General features: G+C 39.6%; 1 protein-coding gene across 3 annotated transcripts in view; it reads left to right on the forward strand.

The window, feature by feature from the left end:
* LOC109696653 (A-kinase anchor protein 17B) overlaps positions 1–24,751 on the forward strand; it is a 68,311-nt gene that overhangs the window by 25,942 nt on the left and 17,618 nt on the right. For 2 of the 3 annotated variants that reach the window (XM_074063857.1, XM_074063859.1), the window contains exons 1-2: positions 15,493–15,826; positions 23,129–23,226. In XM_074063857.1, the coding sequence (XP_073919958.1) occupies positions 23,183–23,226 (44 nt within the window). In that variant the 5' untranslated portion in view covers positions 15,493–15,826; positions 23,129–23,182. Of the gene's footprint in view, positions 1–15,492; positions 15,827–23,128; positions 23,227–24,751 lie in introns of those variants that run through there. The other variant, XM_074063858.1, reaches the window with a different exon arrangement.

Below are 24,751 nucleotides of genomic sequence, written 5' to 3' on the forward strand. Positions count from 1 at the left end.
TCAGCAGTGATTGTTGCATAGTAAATGCTAATAAATATTTGTCACATTAATAAATGAATGGATTTTATTTATTGAATTTTGCATGTTCCCCTCAAGCCATTCCCCTTGCTAATTCTTCTTTTACCCAGTTTCATCACAGACTTCTACATTTGGCTGCACTCTCAAAAATGATATCCAAAAGAGTGCCCGCTCCCCACTGAGGGAGTTTCAGGTATTCTATCCACAAAGTTATCCTTTTTTGGCAGATATGTTGGTTTGGGGGCCAGAACGACCTGAATGGGCAGGCTAGCTTTGCCACTTGGTAACTGTGTATAAGATGTAAAGCATATTGCTTCACTTCTTTACGCCCAAGTTTCCTCTCTGGAGATTGAAAGTATTATCTGCTGTCATAGGGTTTCTGGGAGTACTGAAAGTAGGCATGTATTTCTTGTGCCAAGAGCACTTTCTGGTATAAAGATTGTATCATATTATACATACTATTCTGTAACTGGCTATCCATGCAAAAATCAGTTTTGTACGTATACCCTTACATACTGGTCCTTTAAGTTCTATAGGATAGATTCCCAAAGTGAGTTTCTGGCTCCAATGGTATGTGCTTTAAAAAGTTAAAATGGTGTCAGATTATTTCCAAAAAGGTTGTAACAATTCATACTCCTAACACATACGTATAAAGAATGCCTTTTTACCCTGTGCTAGACAATGATGTTACCAATCTTTTTCATTTTTGCTAGTCTAATGGGGAGAAATGTTACCTCATTGTGTTGGTTTCTATTTCCTTTATTACTTATAAAATTTGAACATCTTCATATGTATATTCATTTGCATGTCTCCTGTGAATTACTTTTCCTTTATTGAATCTTTTGAGTCGTTTATATTTTTCTTCCCAATTTATAGTTTGGAATCTGAGGATTGACTGTTAATGGGTATGAGTTCTCTTTTTGGGTGATAAAACATTTTTAAATTAGATTGTGATATAATATGATTTGGATATGGTTTGAGTGTTCCCCCCAAGGGGACACACTTGGATACTTGTTCCTCAGTTGGCGATATGGGAGGTGATAGGAACTTTAAGAGGTGGAGGCCTAGTGTGAGGTCCTTGCTTCATTGGGGCTTTGCCCTTGGGAGGTATTAAGGTTGTATTTATGAGATCCTGAGTTAGTTCTCACCAGGGGGTTGTTACAAAAACAGTGAGCCTGGCCCAAATCTCTGGCTTCCAGTGTCAAGATGTCATCTCTTCTCCCCCGCCCCATACACACAAAACTCCCACCATTGTGACACCACCCTCTGTTAGGCCCTTACCAGAGACCAAATCAATGAGCTGCCCAATCTTGAACTTTCAGTCTCCAAAACTGTGAGCTACATAAACCTCTCTCTATTCTTCAAATGTAGCCTACCTCAGCCATTTCATAATAGTAATTCAAAACAAATTAATACATAGTGATAGTTCCACAACTCTGTAAATTTTTGCAGTTTAATGAAACTTTATGAAATGTAAACTTTATGGAATATAAAGTATAGCTCAAAAAGCTTAAAATTTTAAGATTGAAAAGTGATTTTAATGGCTGCATAAAATTCCCTTTTATGGATTTTCATATTTTAATCATCCTAATTGATTCTAATTATTTCCAAAATTTTGCTTTTATAAAAAATGTGATGAGGAGACTCTACTCCCATTTCCTGCATGAGGGCAGGAAATGTTTCTTTTTTTTCCCCATTTCTCCCCACTTTTATCCTGTTAAACTAAATTTCCTTACTAATATATTTTATACTTTCTTTTTTACTACCAAAACGCATGATATCTTTATATATGAGTCTCTCCTTTTTTATTTTTATTTTTTATTTGTTTTTGACTTGCCAAAGTCTCTTTTTTTATTTTTAATTTTTAGGCAGTACTAGAGTTTGAACTCAGGGCCTCATGCTTGCTAAACTTGGGCTTTACTGTTTGAGCCACTTCTCCAGCCCCTTCTGCTTTAGTGGTTTTTTGAATAGGGTCTCATGTTTTTGCCTGGAGCAAGTGATCCACCTCCTTACACTTCCTGTGCATAGCTGGGATTGCAGGTGTGTACCACCATGCCTTGGCTTCTGCTTTTTTAAAAGGATACATTCTTAGAATGAAAATCACTGGGAGAAAAGATGATTTTTAAAGGAGGAAGTATTGTTTCTGATAAAAATATGAGAATAGTTGACAGTGTCAACTATGTCAAACTGAACATTTTGAAGATTTCAGAATACCATATTCACCTCAAAACTTACTGGTCTGCTCCTTCCTGCTATTGTGACACCAAACACCACTATAGTTGATGGCAGAGAACATTTTCAGCTCCCATAACACAAATATATAAAATGTGCTTCTCTCTTTATCACCAGTTGTTTAATTATTACATACTGATTGCTAGAAAAACAAGATGAGAAGCTAAATTGCTTTCCCTGGCTCAAATCCATTGGGGATTAGGGGGTAATTTTAGCACAATTTTTGTCAAAAGCAGGAAGCAGTGCCTATGTGGTTTTATCTGCTACAGTTTCATACCACCTTCACATCTTGCTAATATATGCTAGAAAAATACAATAATTAGGGTAGTAATAATGATACATACTGTTGATTAATAGCCATCAGTATTTCTCTGGATAGAAAAGAACTTATCTTCTTGGTTAACTGTGCTAAATACCAAGAAAGAAATTTCTAGCTATTCCCTAGGCCTATCCTTAAACGAAGCCTATCCTCCAACATTAAATCTTCAGATTTAGCTGGGAAAATTGATTGATGGTCATTGATTCATTGATTTCCAGGGCATTAGCAATGCTTGAAAGAAGAGGCTCAGTGCTGTCATGCAGATTTGATTGGACTTTGAACAAGAATCTTGGATTTTAGCTGTTACTCTACTATTAACTTGTTATATGACTTTGGGCAGATCATATGTCCTGGCTGAATCTCAGTTTCCCACCTCTATTTCTGAGGGCCCATTCAAGTCTTAAAGTCTTACATGCTACGGTTTTAAAGAAACAATAGTACTATAAGTCTTCCATTAAAGAATAAGGCAGGGAACAGGTTTTGGTGTTGAGGTCAGAGGAGAGAAACTGAGTCATATCAGAAGCTTATTATGGTCTGGGATATTTTAAAGGTTTTGAAGATTATTGTAAAAATATATACATTTGAAGTTGCACAGCACTTTACATTTATTAAAAATCATAGAATCATATATGTATAATAGTGGACTTTGTGGCATGTAAATTATCTCAATAAAGCCATTAAAATATACATTCAGCTGCCATTTATCTCCAAATAATCATAGGTAGGTTGTATGAAATTACATGAATTAAGAATTGGCTGATTTATACACATGCATGAAAATGAGTGAGAGAAAATACATATGTTAATAATCTTGGGAGTTTTCTTGGCTCAGAGAAGCCTCCAGGCTCCAGGGAGATTGATGGGGCTAAAATGTCATTGTCACAAGGGAGGCAACTATTGATTTCACTGACAAACCCTGTAATTATGGAAGAGGATGCCTAGTTACATTAATTAGAAGGGAGTGAGAGAGTGGAGCTGGAGGCCCTGCTGGCAGGGAGAGAAAGTGGAGCTCAATCTTCTCTAAGGTGTGGCTGGAGCTCAAGGGAGTGGAGACAGGGGAAGCTGAAGTAAGCTGGAGATTGGAAAAATTTCAGGGATCTTTATGACAATGGCATGATATTACCTTGGGTTGCATGTATAGTCTGTAAAATTATATGTGTAAAAATTCTTTAAAAATTGCAAAGTAATATGCAACTAAAATATTAGCAAACAATATCAGCACATGATTAGAATTCAATTTGTATAAAGGGATAGACAGTGAAAAGTAAGTCTCCTGCCCACCCTTGTCATCCACTTTCCCCTCCCCAGAAGTATCCACTATTTCAGAATTTTGTGTAATTCTCCAGAGATATTCTACTATTCTGAACATATATCAATATCTATGTAACTATGCATGTATTTCACTGTCCACACTGGTTTTTTTTGGGGGGGGGTGAGACTGGGGTTTGAACTCAGGGCTTCATGCTTGCAACGCAGGTGCTCTACCACTTGAGCCATGCCTCCAGTCCATTTTGCTCTGGTTATTTTGGAGATGGAGTATCTCGAACTATTCGCCTGCCTCACCTCGAACCATGATCTTCCCTATCTCAGCCTCCCAAGTAGCTAGGATTACAGACATGAGCCATTGGCACCCAGCCACACTGGTTTTTTTAATCTGTGTTTGTTCTCTCTCTCTCTCTCTTTGAACTTCAAGGCTTTATTCTGTAACATGGTGTATTTGTTTTCTCTTAATAATCTAGCTGGAAAACACTCTTTATCAGCTCGTTCCTTTTTTTTTTTTTTTTGGCAGTACTAGGGTTTGAACTCAGGGCCAAATGTTTGCTAGGCAGGTGCTCTACCACTTGAGCCACTCTGCCAGCCCTTTTTTGGGTTGGGTATTTTTTGAAATAGGGTCTTGAGAACTCTTTGCCTAGGGCTGGCTTTGAACTGTGATCCTCCTGATATATGTCTCCTGAGTAGCTAGGATTATAGGCGTGAGCCACGGGCACTTGATTCATTCTTTTTTTTTTTAACATATACATATTATTTGTAGTATTTCCTTGCAATTTATTTGACAAGTCCTCTTTGAAGCACTTTTAATTTGTTTCAGTGGCATCTGGTTGATCTTCTTAAATTAAACTTCACCACTAACCAGAAAAATCATTTTTGATGTAGTGTTAGTTATGAGGTTTTAGATTTTTCTTCATATATTAATTTATTTTATTTCCATTTTTAGTAAGTATAGCCATCCTAATATTCCAGGACATTTTAAGAAAACTATATTTTGATTGTGCGATAAAGAACTATAGGGAAATTCAAGTACAAATCACTTCTAAAAAGCTGATTCAGCCTGGCCAAATATAGTCTTTCAGACTGGACAAAGGTTTCTACATATTTAGGTTCTAATGTGGAAGGAGCGCTAAGCTTTCAAGACTACTTATTTGAAGGAGGAGAACTCAGTGATGTCGTAGAACAAAGTGGAGAGATTTCAGGGCCTGGAGTTAGAGACATAGACTTTCATCCCCAGTTTTATCACTGTACATAGAAGTATAAGTCACATTCTTAGAAGTTCAATTTTTCCTTATGTTACATGGGAGCAGAAATAATACTCATGATGCTGTTCTGAGGACTGGGTGAATTAAGAGAGTCACAAAAAGTACTTGATAAATCTTAATTATAAAATATTACCCTCAGGGACAGACATAGGCCAGAATAGCTAGCGCTCTAGGCATTTGAGCACAGATTGTAATCTGAAAGCTAAAAGGTGGACTGAGAAAGAGATTACCCCTTCTTAGCTAGTTATTAATCTAGAACTTAGCAAAAAGTAAGCTAATCTATCCTTTTTGAAACATTTCCTGCAGGCCAAAAGTTAAAATGTTCATCTTGTCACAAACTGTTGGAAAGCATATTGTGATTCTTTATAAATAAATACCTTCCTTTTTTTTTTTTCCTTCACAATTCTCTATATTACAACTTACGGACAAAGGATGTAAATCCTTGGCAGATAATTCTGCCAATACAGAAAAGTTTAGCCAATATTTTTGGAAAAAATTAGACTGTTTGACATTTCATTGGGAGGACACCTAGAAGCAACACAGGAAAAGAAAAACTAACCAGAACCCTGAGTGACAAGAAAAGGGTAAGCAAGAGTGTTATGTGATTTAAGATTTTTGGAGGGTAGTTTGGCAATGTGTGTGTGTGTGTGATACATATGTCAAAACTAAAAGTGCACACACCCTGCACTTCCCCTCTCCTTCCTGAGTAATTCAGCTCTAAAGCCTTTAGGTGAGGCAGAGCAAGGAAGACATCCATTGTAGGGAGTGAGGGGCCGAGACTGGAGTGTCAGAGACTTAGCAGGTTGAAAAGGGTGTCCACGTGGAGGGTGGCTCTGAGGGATCAGAGTCAAGCTGGTTGATGAAGACGTCACCTTATAGGAGCAGCCTAGTGTGAGAAGACAGAGCCTGAGAGGGCTGAGGAGGGCATTGATGGGCAGGAGAGACAATGTGGGGAGTTGGACCTGAGCAGGTTGGGGAAGGAATTAAATTGAGGGGGGCAAAATATGGGGAATGAGAATCCCCAAGGAGAGAGAACAAACCAAGTGGTAATAGAAACGGGAAATTGGTTGCTGTATTAGTTATCTATTTCTGTGTTTCTAAGTTTCACCAAAATTAGTGGCTTGAAACAACATACTTTTATCTTCTCCGTTTGTATGTGTCCAGAATCTGTGCACAGCTGAGTGCTTCTGCCTCAAAGTCTTTCATAAATCTACAACCTAAAGGTTCAACTGAGGGAGGCTCTGCTTCCAAGCTCATTCCTGTGGCTATTAGTAGGACTTACTTCCTCAGGAGCTATTGACTGAAGACTTCAGATCCTTAATAGCTGTTGGCCAAAAACCTCCTTCAGCAGCTTGCCACTTGGACCTTTCTGTAGGGCAGCTAGCTTTCAAGAGAAGAGAAGAGGGGAGGGGAGGGGAGGGGAGGTCAATGGAAGTCAATTGTCTTATAATAATTTCATGTTTAATTGTCCATACCTTTTTTTACTATATTCTGTCATTGGGAGTCACTAGATACAGCTCATACTCAAGGGGTGTGATTACACAAGTGGATGAATACTAGGAGACAGGGATCACTAAGGGCCATCTTTAAAGTCTACAAGCAAGGTTATATACAGAGTATTGGTAAAATGAGCAAATACATTAAGAATGACAGAAGCTAGTTTTCTCATTATTATAAATGAAGAAAGAGAAAAAAATAGAATGAACTCTGTGGCTTTTGGTGGGGTAGATCAGAATGAACTCATGATAAGATAGATGACTGATGGATGCTGGTTAGGTGATAGGTAGATAAGATAGGTAGGTAAGTAGGTAGATAGATGATAGATAGACAAAAGTGTGTGTGTATTCATATGTGTGCATGTGTGTGTTTATGTGCATATGAGAAAGTGTCAGTGAGGCCTCTGAGAGGGCCAGGGAGCTGCAACACACCAACAGCAATGTATACCCTTGGTATTCAGATTTGGCTTCTAAATAACATCTTTACTAAAAAAAGAACCAGAGCTTCTCAGGAAAATGGCTGGTTTGGGGACTGGGTGAGAGATAGTGCAAGATGAGCCTGGAATAGCTTATGCTAGAAAGTAAGGTGTTGTTTAAAGAATGATAGGGACGGAGAAGCCAGCTTGAAGGGGCTCCCAGTGGCCAAATCTAGGACAATTTGAGCATCAAGTAAACAGTGATAGTAATAGATTATAATCTATTGAATACAAATGAAAACCTTAGCTCTATATTTATAAGTAAATAAATGGGTAAATTGAAAGTTTGATGAGGAATGGAATATTTACACAGTTTGAAAGTACTTTATTATTATTAATGTATATTAATTGTAAAAAATGAGTTTCATTGTGATATTTCATACATGTTTATAATGTACTTTGATCGTATTCAGTGTACTTATTAAATATAAGGAGCAACTTCACAGTGGAGAAGCCTGGCACATACTACCTTAGTTAAGTGATAAAAGTAACCACCATTATAATAGGACACATTGAAATCATAACCAGGATGCATTCAGAGCACAGTATCACTTTTGTGATAATCCTGCCAAAGATGAATACCCTGCATCTAATCATAAAGAAACACCTGATAAATCCAAATTGAGAGACATTCTCAAAAATAATTGGTCTGTAGTCTTCAAGAGTATGAAAGTCTTCAATCAGTGAACAACCAAGGAATTATTCTAGACTGAAGGAAAAGAAGACATGAAAACAAAAAGTACCACGACTCTGGACTAGATACTTTTGCTCTACTAGATAATTTTGTTATAACTGATGAAATCTGAATGGGGCCTGAGGGTTGGTTGTTAGTAATCTATTAATGTTGATTTCCTGATTTTGGTGGTGGTTTCATAGTTAAGAAAGTTATCCTTGTTGGCACACACACACACACACACACACACACACACATACACACACACACACACAAATATATATATATATATATGCTTAAATTATTCAGGGGAAATGGAGCATTAGGTGGCTAACTTACCTGTGGATGGTTCCGGGAAAAAAACACACAAAACAGGACATTCTGTGTTGTACTTCCAACATTTCTGTAAGTTTGAAGTGATTGCTTCAAAAGAAAAATAACTGTAAAAACTAATTAAAAGAATGTCGTGTTCCTGAAAGACAAAGACAGTTTGTGGAACTGTTTTGGATTAAAGGGGGCTAGATAGAAGTGACAAATACAGTATGTGTTCTGAATTGTATCCTCCTCCCAAAATTTCTTTTCGCTACATTATTTGATTGGAAAGCTATGAATAAGACCTATGGATTAGATAATAGTGTTTTATTAATATTAACTTCCTGATATTATTTGTACTGTGCTAATGTAAGAGAAATATTTTGTTTTTTAAGCAGTGCATGCTGAAGTACTTAGGATTAAAGAAACATCATGACTAAAATTTACTCCTAAGTGGTTCAGAAAAATATAAATATATATTGAGAAGAAATGATAAAGGTAATTGATAAACTGTTAAGAATTGGAGAAACATTGATGTTCATGCAACTTTTCAGTAAGCCTGAAATTATTTTATAGTAACAAGTTACAAAATATGCATATACCCTTTGTCCTGGAGATTCCTGCATATACAAAAAGCTATTCATACATAGATGTTCATTGTAGTATTGTTTAACATGGCTGAAGACCAGGCTCAACCAAATCATCTGTTGATAGGGGATTTTTTCATACCATGGCTGTTAAGTAGTAAATAACCTCACATTCATTAGGATGGCTACTATCCAAAGAAAGAAGAACGAAAGAGAGAAGGAGAGGGAGGAAGGAAGAGAGAAAAGCCAGATAACAAGTGTTCGCAAAGACATGGAGAAATTAAAAATTAGAATTGTTGTGTACTTGGGTTGGATTATAAAATGGTACCACCACTCCTGAAAATAATATGAAGTTTCCTCAAAAAATTAAAAATAGTCCTACGTCTGGGCATATATTCAAAAGAATGAAAAGCAAGGTCTTGCAAAGATATTTGCCCACCCATGTTCACTGCAGCATTATTCACAACAGCCAAGTAACAGAAAGAGCACAAAATGTCCATGAACAGGTGAATAGATACGCAAAATGTGGTATATACATACATTCCAATATTATTCAGCCTTATAAAGGAAGGGAATCCTATCATGTTCTTTAGCCTTAACCTAAAAGATGATCTCCAAGAGAAAACATTTAGGGAACCAATAAGGTGGAAAAGAGAATATATGCTATTATTCTCTCTTTGTGTTCACATGTGCATGTTTTAAAAGAGGGTGTGTGTTTTATGGATTCATGAAGGATACATAAAAAGTAGCTAAGAGTGGTTACTTGTAGGGGTGAGGCCGGGAACTAGAGAGGGGGAAAACTGCTTCTACTTTTCATTTTAAGTCTTCTGAACTGTTTGATATTTTTACTACATGCATACATTGTATTGATAATATATGTTTAACATTTAAAGTAATGGCTGTATCAATTTAGTGCTTACAGTGTGCCAGCCTTTGTTCTAAGCACTTTCATGGAATAGTTCATTTAGTCTGGACATTAACTCTATGAGGTAAGTCCAGTTTAAGGAACTTGGCCAAGATCACACACAGTAAGTCCACCTTGAGCCAAACTCAGGAAATCTGATTCCAAACCCTGCCATTAACCTTTGAAAAAAAAGTCACTCTACTTCCTCTTGTTAAAGACAAATACACATATTTACATTGTGTTCATAATCAAAATACATAAGTATATAAAATATAAACATGATGTGTATACATTCTGATTATATATGCACACATGCTGATTAGGTATGTTTTTATTTTATTTTCTCTACATTTATTTTTATTTTTAGAGACATAGTCTCTAAAAGGCTGGCCTTGGACTCCTATGCTCAAGTGATCTTCCCATCTCAGGCTCCTGAGTAGCTGACACTACTGGTGTATACCACTGCACCCAGCTTGAATATATATATATATATTTTTTTTTAATTTTTATTTTATTCATATGTGTATACAATGTTTGGGTCATTTCTCCCCCCTTCCCCCCGTCCCCTCTTACCCCCCAACCCCTCCCTCTCCCCCCCCACCCCCTCACTACCCTGCAGAAACTATTCTGGCCTTATCTCCAATTTTGTTGAAGAGAGAGTATGAGCAATAATAGGAAGGACCAAGGGTTTTTGCTAGCTGAGATAAGGATAGCTATACAGGGAGTTGACTCGCATTGATTACCTGTGCATGTGTGTTACCTTCTAAGTTAATTCTTCTTGAACTAACCTTTTCTCTAGTTCCTGGTCCCCTTCTCCTATTGGCCTCTGTTGCTTTAAAGTATCTGCATTAGTTTTTCTGCATTGAGGGCAACAAATGCTATCTAATTTTTTAGGTGTCTTACCTATCCTCATACCTCCCTGTGTGCTCTCGCTTTTATCATGTGATCAAAGTCCAATCCCCTTGCTGTGTTTGCCCTTGATCTAATGTCTGCATATGAGGGAGAACATACGATTTTTGGTCTTTTGGGCCAGGCTAACCTCACTCAGAATGTTGAGTATATTTTTAAGACGTTAAAATGAAGGGGAAACCCTGTCACTCAGACACCATCACCTTTTGGTATCTATCCATACAGTCTTCATACATTATTTTTTAGCCTAGTTGAGATACATTGTACATACAATTTTGTTTTCTGCTTTTCCTCCTGTCCATATAATATCATTTTCCTTTGCAAACATCTCTTCTTAAGTCCTGTTACAAATAGTCACAGGATATCTAGATCTGGTAATAAGAGCTTCTGGTTCATTTTAGAGAAGAGGCAGAGTGACAAAATACTTGGAAAAGAAAAGCATAGAAAAACTGATTTGAAGAGGGATTGAAGAGCAATTACTAAGAAATGCCTTCCATTTGCTCCTTCATGAATGTGAAAGTCTGGATCCCAGTGTTTCCCCTTCTTTCTATATCTTATACATTGTGTTCTATTCTATTGTTTTTTGTACCTTTTTGAGAAAGGATCTCTCTGTGTGTCCTAGGCTGTCCTGAAATTCACTATGTAGCTCAGGCTATCCTCAAACTCGTGATCCTCCTGGCTCAGCTTCCCGAGTGCTGGTATTACAGGCATGTACCACCACACCCAGCTTGTCATTGTGCTCTATTCTCATTAGCACAGTTTTGTGGAGGTCAGTATGCTTAAGTGACTGTGTCAGGGGTTAAGAGGACATTCTGGAAAATTTTCTAGGAGTCCAGTTTTAGGAAAATCAAAAGTAGGCTTTTGTAGTTTTAAGCTACTGAAAAATACATAATGATGGTGAGTCCTAAAGTATTAGATGTTAGGCTCAAAGTATAGAGATAATGTGTCCAGTTTTACAGATGGAGAAACAGAGCCCAGAGGATTTAAATGAATCACTGTAGGTCACATAGCTACTGAAGGAAGAATTTGGACTAAAATTTAGAACTCCTAATTTCTAGGCCATTGTTTTAGAAAACATCTGAAACCCTTTAAAATGAATTAATTAATCCTTGTAAGAACTCACAGAAGTAGGTTAGTGTTATTTATTCTGACTTTAAAGTCATTTACTGAAAAGTGATTAAGTGTGTGTAAGCCAGAACTGATTGTGCTATAATTAAACATGTTTTTTTAAATCACTCTAAAAAGAACAGACTATTAAGTAGGCTTATTATCTTAGGAATTAGCTTTCAGTTTCTTGTGTAACCAGTTTGAAGATCACCACTTCTCACCTGACATCTTAAATTCCTTTTGTATTAGGCATAAAACCTGTATTTTCTAAGTAAGATTATGCAAGTGTATTGTCATTAGATTAGCTGTGTCTCAGTGCTCCTCCAGTCATCTCAGTAAATGAATGAATGAGGGAGGAAAAGCGTATCACCTGGGGACTTGTATAAATTGTTAGACTGCAGGCCGGGTATGGTGGTACATGCCTGTAATCATGGCACTCAGGAGGTGGAGGCAGGAAGATTTCAAGTTCAAGACCAGCCTGGGTTACATAGCAAGATTCTGTCTCAAAAAGTTAAAAAAAAAATAAAATAAAATAAAAGGAGAATGCACCCATTCACCTATTGGTGTTCCTTCCAAATGACATCCTTAAGCTGCAAATTTGTATCTGCCCTCTTTGCTATATGGAGCAAGCAAGGGATGCACAATAAAAATTTAGATATAATATTTTCTGAATATGATCAAATAGTTTGCCAAAGCCCTCTTTAATCAAGATTTGCACAGAAGACTCTTCCCTCATTAAAGCAAATGAGTGGGTTTTTTAGTTCGAAATTTGAATTGAAGTGGTTTTACAAATCTAAGGAATAGGTGAGTTTGGAGTTCTGAGTTTCTTGTCTGAGATTCTCATATTTTCTTCCTTGTAGTATTCACTACTCTCATGCTGTCTGCTTTGGTATTCCAGCAGAGTTTGTCCCTTCCAGAAAGTACTGCTCGTGCCAAAATGATTTCCTGTCACAATTAAAACACCTAATCATCCCTCCCCAGTATTCTGATCTCAGCAAACAAGAGTGAAGGGATTATAGACAAAGCCTAAAGGATCCTTCAAAGAAGTATCTCATCTGATCTTACTGATGGGAAAATTGAGTCCTAGAATGGCATGGTCATTTGTCCAAGTTAATAGCATAAGTAGAAGTCAAATACCCTGAGGAATGATTTAACCTAGATAAGTTTTAGTTTCCTACCCTGTAAAACAGAGATTAAGATATTTACTAAGGTTACTATGAGGATCAAATAAGATGAAATAACTGAAAATTGCAACTTGGCACAAATTACTCCAGATGTGATGAACTCAGCTGTGGAGAGCCACATGTTTTAGTAGTAACAACAAAACATACTTTCAGAGGCCAGGGAGCTAAGAACTTTGTAAGGAACCTGAAAAACTGCCCACACAGTAGTTCAAGCATCTAGGGTAGGGTTTGACTAAATTAACTGAAAAAAATCAATTTTAACATCAAAGTTCTGGAGTTGTGTGATTCCCATTGGTTCATTTTTACAACATACAGTCCTGTTCATGTGCTTTCTCTTCAGACCCAGAAACAGCAAAACCTATAGTGTGTTAAATTGTTCCTCTGGTTTTCAATACGAAAATTTAAAGAACCTAAAACACTAATGCATAAATACATACACACACGTAGAGCATTTTAACAAGTTGATTCTCAAGTTAAATCAAATATGAAAGAATAGGGCCATAATATCTGGTCTTTGAATTGCTGACCTTAATGGAATGGATTTATTTTTATTTTAAACTTTTTGTGATGCTGGGGTTTGAACCTAGGGCTTTGCACATGCTAGGCAAGTCCTTTACCACTGAGCTACATTCCCAGCGCTGGAATGGGTTTAACATTATTTAATGATATTGAGAAAATCCATTTTATTTTTCCCAGTCCTTCATTTATTTGGTTGAATCTGAAGTGCAAAGCGACATTCCAATTAGCTGCCTCGGGCTTGGGAGTGTAGCTCAGTGGTAGAGTGCCAGCTTGGCTGTGCGAGGCTCTGGATGCAATTCCCAGGCCCCCTCCACAAACAAAACTAATTATTTGCCTTGATGCCTGTGTGACAATGTGAAGAGAAACTCAATCATTACACTCAGGAGTACCTGATGGAGGGATCAGATCATAAACACTTTTATCTGTTTGCTTTTTACAGGAAAGATAAGACACAAAATTTATTAGATGACTTAAGCATGTGAACATTAAACTTCAAATCTCACACATTTTATACTCCTAGCATTTGACATACAGAAGATGTGCATGACATATTTGTTTAATGAATAAGCAAATATATTTATTTGTTGTAGGTTGGATCTAGGAGGGTAGGGAGAGGGTTATTCTAGACTTAGAAGAGGCATGAGAGTATTTGAGACCATGGCTCATTTGAGAAACAACAGGAAATACAGTTTATCTGAAGTATGGAGTCTTCTGTGATGTAGGTGGAACAACTAGAAATGAGGTGGCAGGTGAGGCCAGAGTACCAAGGAGTTCACATGCTATGTCATGGGTTTTGGAACTTATCCTGAAATCTCTGGGGGGTGAAGGGCGAGTTGAAAATGATTGAGATGGAAGCTGGGCTGGGCTCTTGAGTTGGGATGGGGTGCCGTGATGGTATTTATTTTAGAGCTAATTCTGGCTTCTGGTGTGAAATGGACAAGTAGAGGAGTGTTGGGGAGCCAGGTAGGAGGGTGGAAGCCTAGAAGTGAGTTGACCAGTTCTGGGATAGGGGGTGCTTTTTGGCAGTTGTAGTGCAAGCAGGATTAGGGTCTGGGCAGAGGCAGTAGTAGCAAGCAAAGGTGAAGGTATATTTGTGACAGAATGAGCAGCAGATGTTTTGGCAAAAGAGAGACAAGTTAACATCACTGTTCATACCAGGTACTCAAGTAGAAAACAGCCCTGTGATAGCAGCCACAGTGAGAAATATCCTAGAGGTGGAGGTGGGGGTTGAGGGTAAATTTAATGTCAGCTTTGTGAAGAACGAAAGTGAATGCCATTTTAGGGAGTTCAAACTGAAAAGTCGTATAGACAGGGATGTGATCACCGCTGTGTGCTCTGTTTATAAGGTACTGTGCACTAGAATTGGGGGTAAGCGGGGGAGGATAGATCATTTTCTGCCTTCGACTTTCAAAGGATGTAAAGGAATTGGCTTAACTTTAGAGGAGAGTTTGAATTCATGTCTGTATGGCAACAAAGCCTGGAGAAACAGTGACCCAGAAGGATTGTCTTCAAATTCTTGGCTCACCATGGTGGAGGAGAGGTAAGGCTGGCTTTGCTCAGCCTCAAGCCAGGAGGCCAGAGATCCAAGTGACAATTTGCAGAGCCAGTGAGCTCTGGTTGCTGGAAGTTATCCAGCATATTACAGGGGCAGGGCTCCTGTATATGGGACAAACAACGACAAGAAAACAAAAACAAAGAACAACCACCAGTGCTGGGATAAAGTCAGTGGATGATATTCTAGGTACTTGCTGACCAACTGATGTGTAAGATGTGGTCAAGTAAGTGCGCATTTCTCAGCATTCCCATCAGAGCTGAGGTGGGCAGCAGTACCTCTCCTTGTTAACTTTTTAAATACTCGCTTCTTCGAAGGGAATAAGTTGTGGGGGGGTCGGCAGGTAAGTTGCTGCCACTAAATTATTGTCACTTTGTGGAACCGGAGGGTGGGTATCATGGCAAAGCCTTGAACTCGTGAGGAACGACCACGCAAGGAGATAAACTTTAGCTCCAGCTTTGCGGCACAAGAGGGGCGGGGTTAGTTCGGTCGTTGCTCGGGAGACGGCGATTGGCCCTGGGGAAAACGAGGGGGCGGGACTAGTCCATTGTTGCCATTGGTGCTGCCTGCAAGTTGAGGGAAAGCAGCCAGGGGGCGGAGCCCTAGAGGAGAGGCAGTTGGTTTGGCGAAAGCCCCGGGCGGGGGGGTGAGGGGGGAGAGCGAAGAGGGAGCGAGCGGGCGGGCGCGCGAGCCCGCAGCCCGCAGCCAGGAATCAATCGCCGCGGGTTCACCAGAGCCGCAGCGGGGCGAGGGCTTCCCAGGGGCGTTGGCATCGGGGCGAGAGCTTGCGTCGCAGATTTGGATGCGACGAAGACGCTGTGTTCCCGGTGTGCTTCACGAGAGAGCCATTCAACAGCTGGCTTCACCGGCATTAGTCGCAGGGAGCGACGGCGAACGCAGATGATTGAGACTAAGACGATTTGAGGGAGGTGGCGGCGGCAGCGACTGCGGCTGTGGTGGTGGCAGTCCTGCTAATCTAGACGCAACGACTTCTAGGGCTTCAGGTAAATGTCCTCTGCTCGGCTAGGCGAGAAGGCAGCCACGTCCCATTGCGTCTCGGTAGGGTGGCCGTCCTGGCCTACAGGGGCTGTGTGGGTGTCTGACAGACAGGGCCACACCGGACCCTCAGTGGGGCTTGAAAGAGGCGGCGTAGAAGACCTGGGTCGCTTCGCCTTGCCCCTAGCAGCGTCGGGTTTTACAGAGATGCGCCTCGGCTCTTCCCCTGGTCCTCGTCCCTTCACCACAGAGCCTGCTGCGCTTCCTCCGGCCTTGGCGCCGCAGTAGGGGGCGCTCTGGCTACTCCTCAGGCCGAGGTCACTGGAGGCATTCCCCTTAGGGTACATGGGCAGTGACAAGGCTTGGAGAAGTGAAGGGTGCCCTGACCCGCTCCGTCTTCAAGCCAAAAGTTCGAGCGCTCAACTTTTTCCCTATTCCTGCTCCGGAGCATTCAATTAATCTCTGACAGGGGTCCGCCACCCCAACGACCCCTGACGAGGTCCTTGGCTTCAGGGACTTCTTAGGACACCCGTCTCTGCTTGAAGTTTCTAGCGCGGGTGAAATAAAACTGTTTTGAATTTGACCCAGAGAGCGGGGTCACGCACAAGGCTTTCAGAGTGCAGAGTCATGAGTTTCTGGTTGGTGGGCAGAAGGGTGAGGGAAAGAAGCAAGTTGGGCAGACCCTAACTGTAGGGGAAATTGCCATCCTTGCACGTGAGGGAGTCTTGGGACTCCTGCCTTCTTTTTTTTATTTGACCACTTGCTTGATGTGATTTTGTTTTATTGTTTTTAGTGGCATGGGGGTTTGAACTCAGGGTCTCACGCTTGCCAGGCAGGTGCCCTACCACTTGAGCCACTTAGCCTGCCCTATGTTTTGTGACAGATTTTTTTTGAGATAGGGTCTCGAACTATTTGCCTGGGTTGGCTTTGAACCACAATCCTCTTGATGTTTGTCTCCTGAGTAGCTAGGATTACAGGCTCCAGACACCGGCGCCCTGCACCTCAGCACTTTTGAATGCTGCTAACTCCAAGAGGTGACTTCTATTGAAACACTGGGTTCCAGCATGGGGACATCATCCTTTCAGCCTTTTCATTTTCCTCTCAAAGATCGTGCCCATTTTCCCCTATATTCTGTTTGCCTCTGATCTAACTTTGAAACCTCATGCTACTGAAAGGGTGTAAATGTACGGAGCACACTTAAGGTTACGTTTTTATGCTCAGAAAACCGTTCTGGTTTTTGGTTTGTTTTCCATATAAAGCATGTGTCATTCCGGTAGCCATATTTTTCTGTGCTCTTGTGCTCTTTTTGGGGGGGCAGGGTGTTCTTCTGAAAGCACGAAGTAACTTGAAGCATGGAATAACTTCCATGAAAATGTTTTTCCTTCAGTTCTTGTTAAACACAGAGAAAAGTGAAATAAACCTGTGAGCACTGGTACCCAGAGGATCCCAGCTACCACACACATCAGAGGATGAATGGGATTTACAGTGAGGTAGAATAATATAGGGCTATCTTGGCTTCACAGTGGATCAGAGGCTTTCCATTTATTCCTAGCTAAAGATCACACTTGCAGTGTGACCCTTTTGTTCAGGTTCCCCATCGTACGCTCATGTAAAGAGTGCAGCCTTTAACTGGCTTCATGTATCATCTCCGGTATCAGAAGGATAGATGAGGCTCAAAGGTCAGGGAAGTTGGAGGTGAGGAACATGTTGGATACAGCGTATGATGGTGGTGGTGGTGGTGTGTGTGCGTGAGAGAGAGAGAGAGAGAGAGAGAAAGAAACAGAGAGAGAAATATTCCAAACATTGAAGGAGCTCTCTGCCATATGCATTTATCTTCCCAGTATGCACACCTGCCTTTGCTAGAGAGAAAGTCTTTTGCTGACTTGTTTCAGAGGTGGTGCTAGTTGTGTAACTCTGACTCGGTGCCTGCTTGGGTCTATGGATTTTATGTTGTGTCCTGGCCCTTCAAGAAGCTTGAAAGCAAAGCTGTGGGCTGGCTGGGGCACAGTCAGAGCAAATATGGACTGCACGAAATCTAGCAGGACTTTGCTCAGAAGAAGCAGTGTAAGGGCTGGGGCACTTACAGGAGAAGAAGAAGGTCAATTAAAATTGAGTAGCAGTAATAATAATAATGGCTTATATTAATTGATTTATTGAGGAGAGGATAAATATTTACTTGCATCATTTCATGTAATGCTTCAAAACTTCTGTTAGAAAAAAGAGGAAAAAATTCTGTAAGTTAGGTACTCTAGATTTGAGCATCCCTAATCCAAAAATTTGAAATCCAAAATACTTCAAAATCTGAAACTTTTTGATCACTGACATGACACAAGAGGAAAATTCCACACCTGCCCTCAGGTGACAGCTGCAGTCAAAATGCAAGTGCACTAAAATACTGTATAAAATTAACTTCAGGCCATGTGTATAACATATATTAAACATGAATAAGTTTTGCATTTAGATTTGTGTGCCATCCCCAAGATATCTCATTACCTATGATGCAAATACTCCAAAATAAAAATCTAAAATCTGAAATACTGTTCGTCTCAAACATTTTGGATAATGGATACTCAATATGTATCATTTTCTGTAGCTCAGAGAGTTTAGGTAACAAACCCAAACACATCCTGGCTGGTCAATGGCAGAGGTGGGATTTGAACCCAGGTCTGCTTGACATCAGACCTTGGGCTTGAAAGCATTTTACTCTTTACTGTCACAGAGAAGGTTGCATACAGCAGGTGAGGTGAGAGAAGGCTTTGGACGGTGGGTAAGATTTAAATGAGGAGAGGGATATTTGGCTGAGAGGATCAGCATCTTTGGAGGAACTCAAAGAAGACTGGCCCAACTAGAATGGAGGATATGATGAAATATAGGGCTAGCAAGGGGATGGGACTCATGTTTTGGAATGCTTGAAGGGAACTTGTAATTTGATGCACTTCTTGGGGATGTTGAGAATTTTTGAGCAAGGAAATACATGACAAAAGCAGTACCAATCATCCAGTGTGACCTACCTGGTTCTCTGACCCTGTGCCTTTCTTCTCCATTCTTGAGGATCTTACTTGTCAGCATATTTAACTCTTTTTTTCTTAATTTCCTGAACCCTTTCAGTGACTATGCATATGTAATACTGTTGCTGTTATTATTATTATTTGGTGGTACTGAGATTTTAAATTTTTGATTATTTATTTATTTATTTTGGTGGTACTGGGGTTTGAACTCAGAGCTTCATGCATTCAGGTGCTGTACCAGATACATGTAACCCCACTGATTCCAGAGTTCAGTGTATTTAAAGGGCAAGCTTGGGGCTCTGGGTTAAATTCAGCCCTAAAAGATTGTGTTGCAGCCTGCATACTAGTTGAAAAAGCAATTGATTTAGGGGCCAACACTAAAAAAGCTAAAGATCTTGGTAAAAACCAGGATCTCCAGCTTATCTTGAAATGCTAGAAGACCTGCACTATGTTTCACCTGCCAAAGGCTGAGCTTTGCCGAACAGTTTCTTTTAGCTGGGGACTCAGTACTCTACTTCTCCTGCCCAGTCTCCAGACCCCATTCCTAGAACTTACTTGCTTCGATAGGCCCTGGAATCCTGCTTGAGGAAAACAAGCCCCACTTGGAAAGATTCTAATTCAAGATGAGCTTTTTGTCTTACTGTGTAATTAGGCAATTGTCCAATATACCTTAGAACTGTTTCTGTGAAATGAGAATAATGGTAACCCACAAGGATCCTGCAGACATCATTGTGGAGAGTCTGAATGCTAAAGGGCTGAGCATCATCCATAGGTGGTACCTTTCCTCTGGCCTAGGACTGAAATCCTGCTATGCTAGGGTTCACATTCTGGTGGACCTTTTTCCTTCTTCATTGTTTACTTGGACTTAGTTTTCTTTCTGCTAGATACTTGATGAGTATAAGATTAGGTCGAAATGATAAAAAAAAGAGTTACAGTGAAAAACAACTTGGAACTGACTATTCTAAAAAAAAAATGCATGCTAAAAATATTAATCTGAAAGCACTCCTTATGTTCTAGAAGGACAGGTATAAGCCGTATAAGCCACTTCTGTGTTAGCATTTTGCAAGCTTATCGAGGAACTGCAGAGCATTTAGCATCTCTGGTCTCCTGCTTACCAAATGGCAGTGGTGTCTCTCTCTATGCCAGTTATTATGACAACTACAACTGTTCCTATGCATGGCCCTACACTCTTTTTTTTCTTTTTATGATACTAGGGTTTGAACTCAGCCTTGCTTGAGCCACTCCACCAGCCCTCCCTGATCTCTTGAAGGGAGCAATATTGGCTTATTTCAGCCCCACAGAGCACCTTCCCAGGCATTCTAACATTCATTTCATGTGAAAGAATGTTAAGACCATTATTGTTTATCTGTGACCCAAAGTACCCTATACCTCTCCTTGCATTCACCATTTTTGTCCTCAGATTCCAGTTAACAATCTTAATTTCTTTCTCTTTCAAGACTCATTTCTTTGAGTGACACATCACTGCAGTCCCCAAAGTATCTAATGGAGTAGGTGCTTGGTAGGTAACTCTGAATTAATCTCAGTGTTTATTAATGTTAGTAACTCTAGGAGTCTAAAAGAAAATGTAAGTCTGTATTATTGTTTCACTATTGGTATATAGGTGGTAGCCTTTAGCTTGTAAATATGGAAGCAATACCTTTAAAATACAGTTTTTGAGCAAAGTCCTTGTTTTAGGCAAGATATAGTCTTGTTAAGTTCCTACTATCTGCCAGGCATTGTTCTAGGTTCTGAGGATATGCTGTTGAGCCAAATAAATACAGTTCCTGCCTTCAAAGAACTTATAGAGGGGGGATGGGGAGGAGCTGGGAGACAAAAACAGGTTGACAGATACCTATTATGATTGGATAGTTTCAGTGTTACAGTGAGAATAAAATGGGACAATTTGCTATCAAGTGATGGGGGTGTTTCAGAGTATTCAGGGGATCTGCATTGGTGGTACAGTGGCGAACCTAGCTGGTTTTCGGAAGGTTTAGGGAGAGATTCTCTGATGAGGTACATTCAAGTCAAATCTGAAAAATAGGAGCCAGCCACGAGGAAATCTTGGGGGAGAGACTTTAGACAGTGGGGACACAAGTACAAAGGCCCTAAGGAGTGACTCTGATACAGCTGTGTAGAAAGGCCAATAGGGCTGGGATGGAAAGAAGAAAGGCAAGAGGGGAGAAGGGGGTAAATTGAGTTGAAAAAGATGGGCAGGGGCCATATTTCAAGGGTAAGCAGTTCAGATTTCCTTCAAAGCATGATGGGAAGCCACTGGAGGGTTATGAACATGAGGAGTGACGAGATATGATTCAACATTTTTTAAAATCACTTTGATATTTTTAAAAATTTTTATATTTATTGGCATATTGTTGTACTAGTAATGCATTGTGACATTTACAAAAGTGCTTACAATATATTTTAGTTAAATTCACCTGCTCCATCATTCTCCTTTGTCAATCTCCTCTCCCTTCTTAGAATAGTTTCAACAGAACTCATTTTTCCATTTTCATACATGAGCACTTGACATTTCCATTGTAGAATAGATTGTCTGGGGACAAGAGAGAGATGGTGATGGTGGCTTGAACCTGGGAAGTAGCCATAAAGATGGAACTGGGTTTGGAATGCATGGTAAAAGGTGGAGACAAAAGGACTTGTTGATTGTGCTTCTGTACAAATAGCCATATTGGTCTAGAAAAGTTAAACTTATTTTTTTCCATTTAAACAGGGGTAACACACTGTATTAAGTACGTACAGTCTTGCCAGGTGCTAGTGGTTCATACCTATAATCCTAGCTACTTGGGAGGCTGAGATCGGGAGGATCATGGTTTGAGGCCAGCCTGAGCAAATAGTTTATGAGACCCCCATCTCCAAAACAACCAGAGCAGAATAGGCTGGAGGTGTGGCCCAAGCACTAGAGTGCTAGCTTTGCAAGCACGAAGTCCTGAGTTCAAACTCCAGTCCCAGCAATCAATTAATTAATTAATGTCTTATTTATGTGGGCTTGATTACAAAAACTAACAAAGTATTTTCTAAATAATGGAAAAAAGGATCTTGCTGAGGGATTGAATTGGGGAGGAAGGGAGGACTCCTAGCTGTTCAGTCTGAGCTCCTGGGTGGGGGTTGCCCTGTTTAAGGAGATAGAAACCACTTTGGGGGGGGGGCATACAGAATGAGATTGAGGTAAAGGACAGGTTTGTTGGATAGCAGTTATGAGCTCTGGTGCACTTGTTTGGCTGAGATGTCAATGAAATGTTCACTGGAAGCATTGAATAGGAAGTTGAATATGAATATAAGTATGAATATAAGGTTGGCTAGAGCTTCATCATGCATAAAATTAAAGGTGCTTTGAGATGCCACTATATACTAATAAAGATAGCAGGCACAAAAATGGTAGTGATCCAATGTGGGCAGGGCTGCAGGGGAATCAGGCATGTTGATTTTAATGTCTTGATTAATTAACTTAATGTTTCAGGAGACCAATTTAACAATATGTAAAGAGCCATTTAAACTTATTGTTGCCCTTTGCATGGTAATATATTTTGAGGAAATATTTTTTAAAGCTATGTACAGGGCTGGAGGCATGGCTCAAGAAGTAAAGCACTTTCCCAGCAAGCATGAGGCACTGAGTTCAAACCCCAGTACTGCCAAGAAAAAGTTTTGTACAATGATTTTCATGGTAAGTGTTCTTTCTTGTAGTAGTAGTATAGATTAGTGGTACTCTTTTAGACTTCTTTCTCTTTTTTTTGTTTTTGGTGGTACTGGGGTTTGAGCTCAGGGCCTCACGCTTGCTAAGCAGGTGTTCTACCATCTGAGCCACTCCATCAGTCCCAGTAGTACTCTTTTGGAAACAGTAGTGCTCGTTCAGAAAAAAAAATTGGAGCTGGACATGTGGTGCACAGTTGTAATACCAACACTTGGGAGGTGAAGAAAGGAGAATCTTAAGTTTGAAGCCAGCCTGGTCTATATAGCAGGTTCCTGGGATATATGATGAGACCCTGTCTCAAAAAAAAATATGAACCAACCCCCTCCAAAAAAAACCATGAAAGTATAAATCCTCAATGGGGAGGCATATCTAACCAAATCTAAACTCTCTATAGACATGAAAAATGAGAAATGTGTTAACCATATCACATATCAATATCTAGAATTGTTTGTAAAACAGATGCAAAACACAGATTATGATGGTAAGTAAAAGTATGTAAATCTCACATGATGTTTATGATGAAAATAGTAAATATACAGTTGTTTTATTTTTAAGCCACTTTATCTACCTTTGACTTTGTTCCTGCTTCTCTCTGGCAGTGTTCCCTGATTAGATGCTACAACGTGGTGGTCACCTCACCATGAAGAGTTCCCATGAATTGTGGCTTCTTCAGGTTTGATCACATTTTCAGCACAAGGTACTGGTTAATAACCTGTTTTGTGGGACTTGGGATTTTTAAAGGGTTGGGAAATACTGCTGCTCTGGCAAACTGCTTAGTAGTAAAAGCACCACCCCATGTAAAGGCTGCTTTTCCCCAGTAGGTGGCGACTGGTAGACAGGAATTTTGCTGGTAATTTTTAAACTGAAGGTTTGCAAAGCGAAACTGGTACTTAATATACATTCCCCACAAATAATACTCGGATTACATGTGAAGAAGAGAAAGCAGTGAATCTACTTTAGTAGTATTATGGTAAATTAATCCAAGGTGTAAAGCAGCCTTCTTGGCTGGAGGTGTTTGGAAAGAGGTGTTTTTCAACAAAGTGCTAAAGAAGGGGCAAAAGACTAAAAGACTGGTCAGACAGGTCTGCCAACTGCTTTGTGCATATAGTTTTTTAACTAGCTCCCTCCCTTACTATCCTGAGATAACACCTGTACCCACTAGCATACAGAGTTATATAAATGCATTTGCACTAAAAGGCCTAACATAAACGTTTTTCTAAGTTAATGTATTTTCTGTTAGACTCAGAAGTGCTCTAAACACTTTGCTTCCACAAGCATTATTGCAGAAAGGAATCTTCAAGATGATCTTTGGCCATAAGGAGAAGAAAACAGGAAATTAAGTTGCCCAAAGAGATGACTAACATGAATTCAGTTTTCTGTGTTTCGACATCAAAATTCACCACACTAAACTGTTTTAGATCTGAATTTCTTTTAGTGGAGATAGAAGAGATTCTCTCTACTTAGAATTAATACTTCATTGTTGCAAATTTATCATTACTGAATTGCTGTGGATTTTCAAAAGTTTCTTCCTTTATGTGGAGGAAGCCCCACAAAAGGGAGTCTGAAGTCCCCTTTCAGACCATCTTAATTTGGAAATTTCACCATTTATAGGGTCTTATATTGGCTACGTACCTCTTATTGCAAAACCGAGTGTTGCTCATTTTAATGATGTGATTTTGAAATAATTCAAAGATCAGAGTATGTGGTCAGCCTCAGTTTTAAAAATGCTGTTTGGGTTAAAGATGTGCCAGAATACTTGAACATTCATCTATTGCATCTTGACTGAAGAGCCATGGAATATTTCTATTTGGTCAAGACTTACTGGGATTCTACAATAGCCAGGAAATTGGAAATTGGCTATGTTGATTTGACCTAAATAAATGTTGGCTGCCCTGTTGACTTCCATAAGTATGTTGATATAATTTTGCATGTCTAAAATGCTTTCAAAATGACTAACTTCAAGGTTTTCAAATGCCTGAATAAAAAAGCAACAAAGAGCTACTTCAAGAGAGGATATTGAGTCCTGTTTTTTCTGCATTGCTTTTTAAATGTGCCTCATTCAAATGGCCTCGTTAACACTCTGACAGCAAATATTTGAGAGAAAGAACAATGGATGCATGGATATTTTGCTTATGAGTCAAGTGTTTTTAATGTTTCACCATTAATTTTTAAAAAAAGCCCTGAGATGTATCAGATGAATCTCTCTAGTGTGTTCTAAAATG

Source organism: Castor canadensis, chromosome X, assembly GCF_047511655.1.
Source record: "Castor canadensis chromosome X, mCasCan1.hap1v2, whole genome shotgun sequence".
NCBI classification, from domain to species: domain Eukaryota; kingdom Metazoa; phylum Chordata; class Mammalia; order Rodentia; family Castoridae; genus Castor; species Castor canadensis.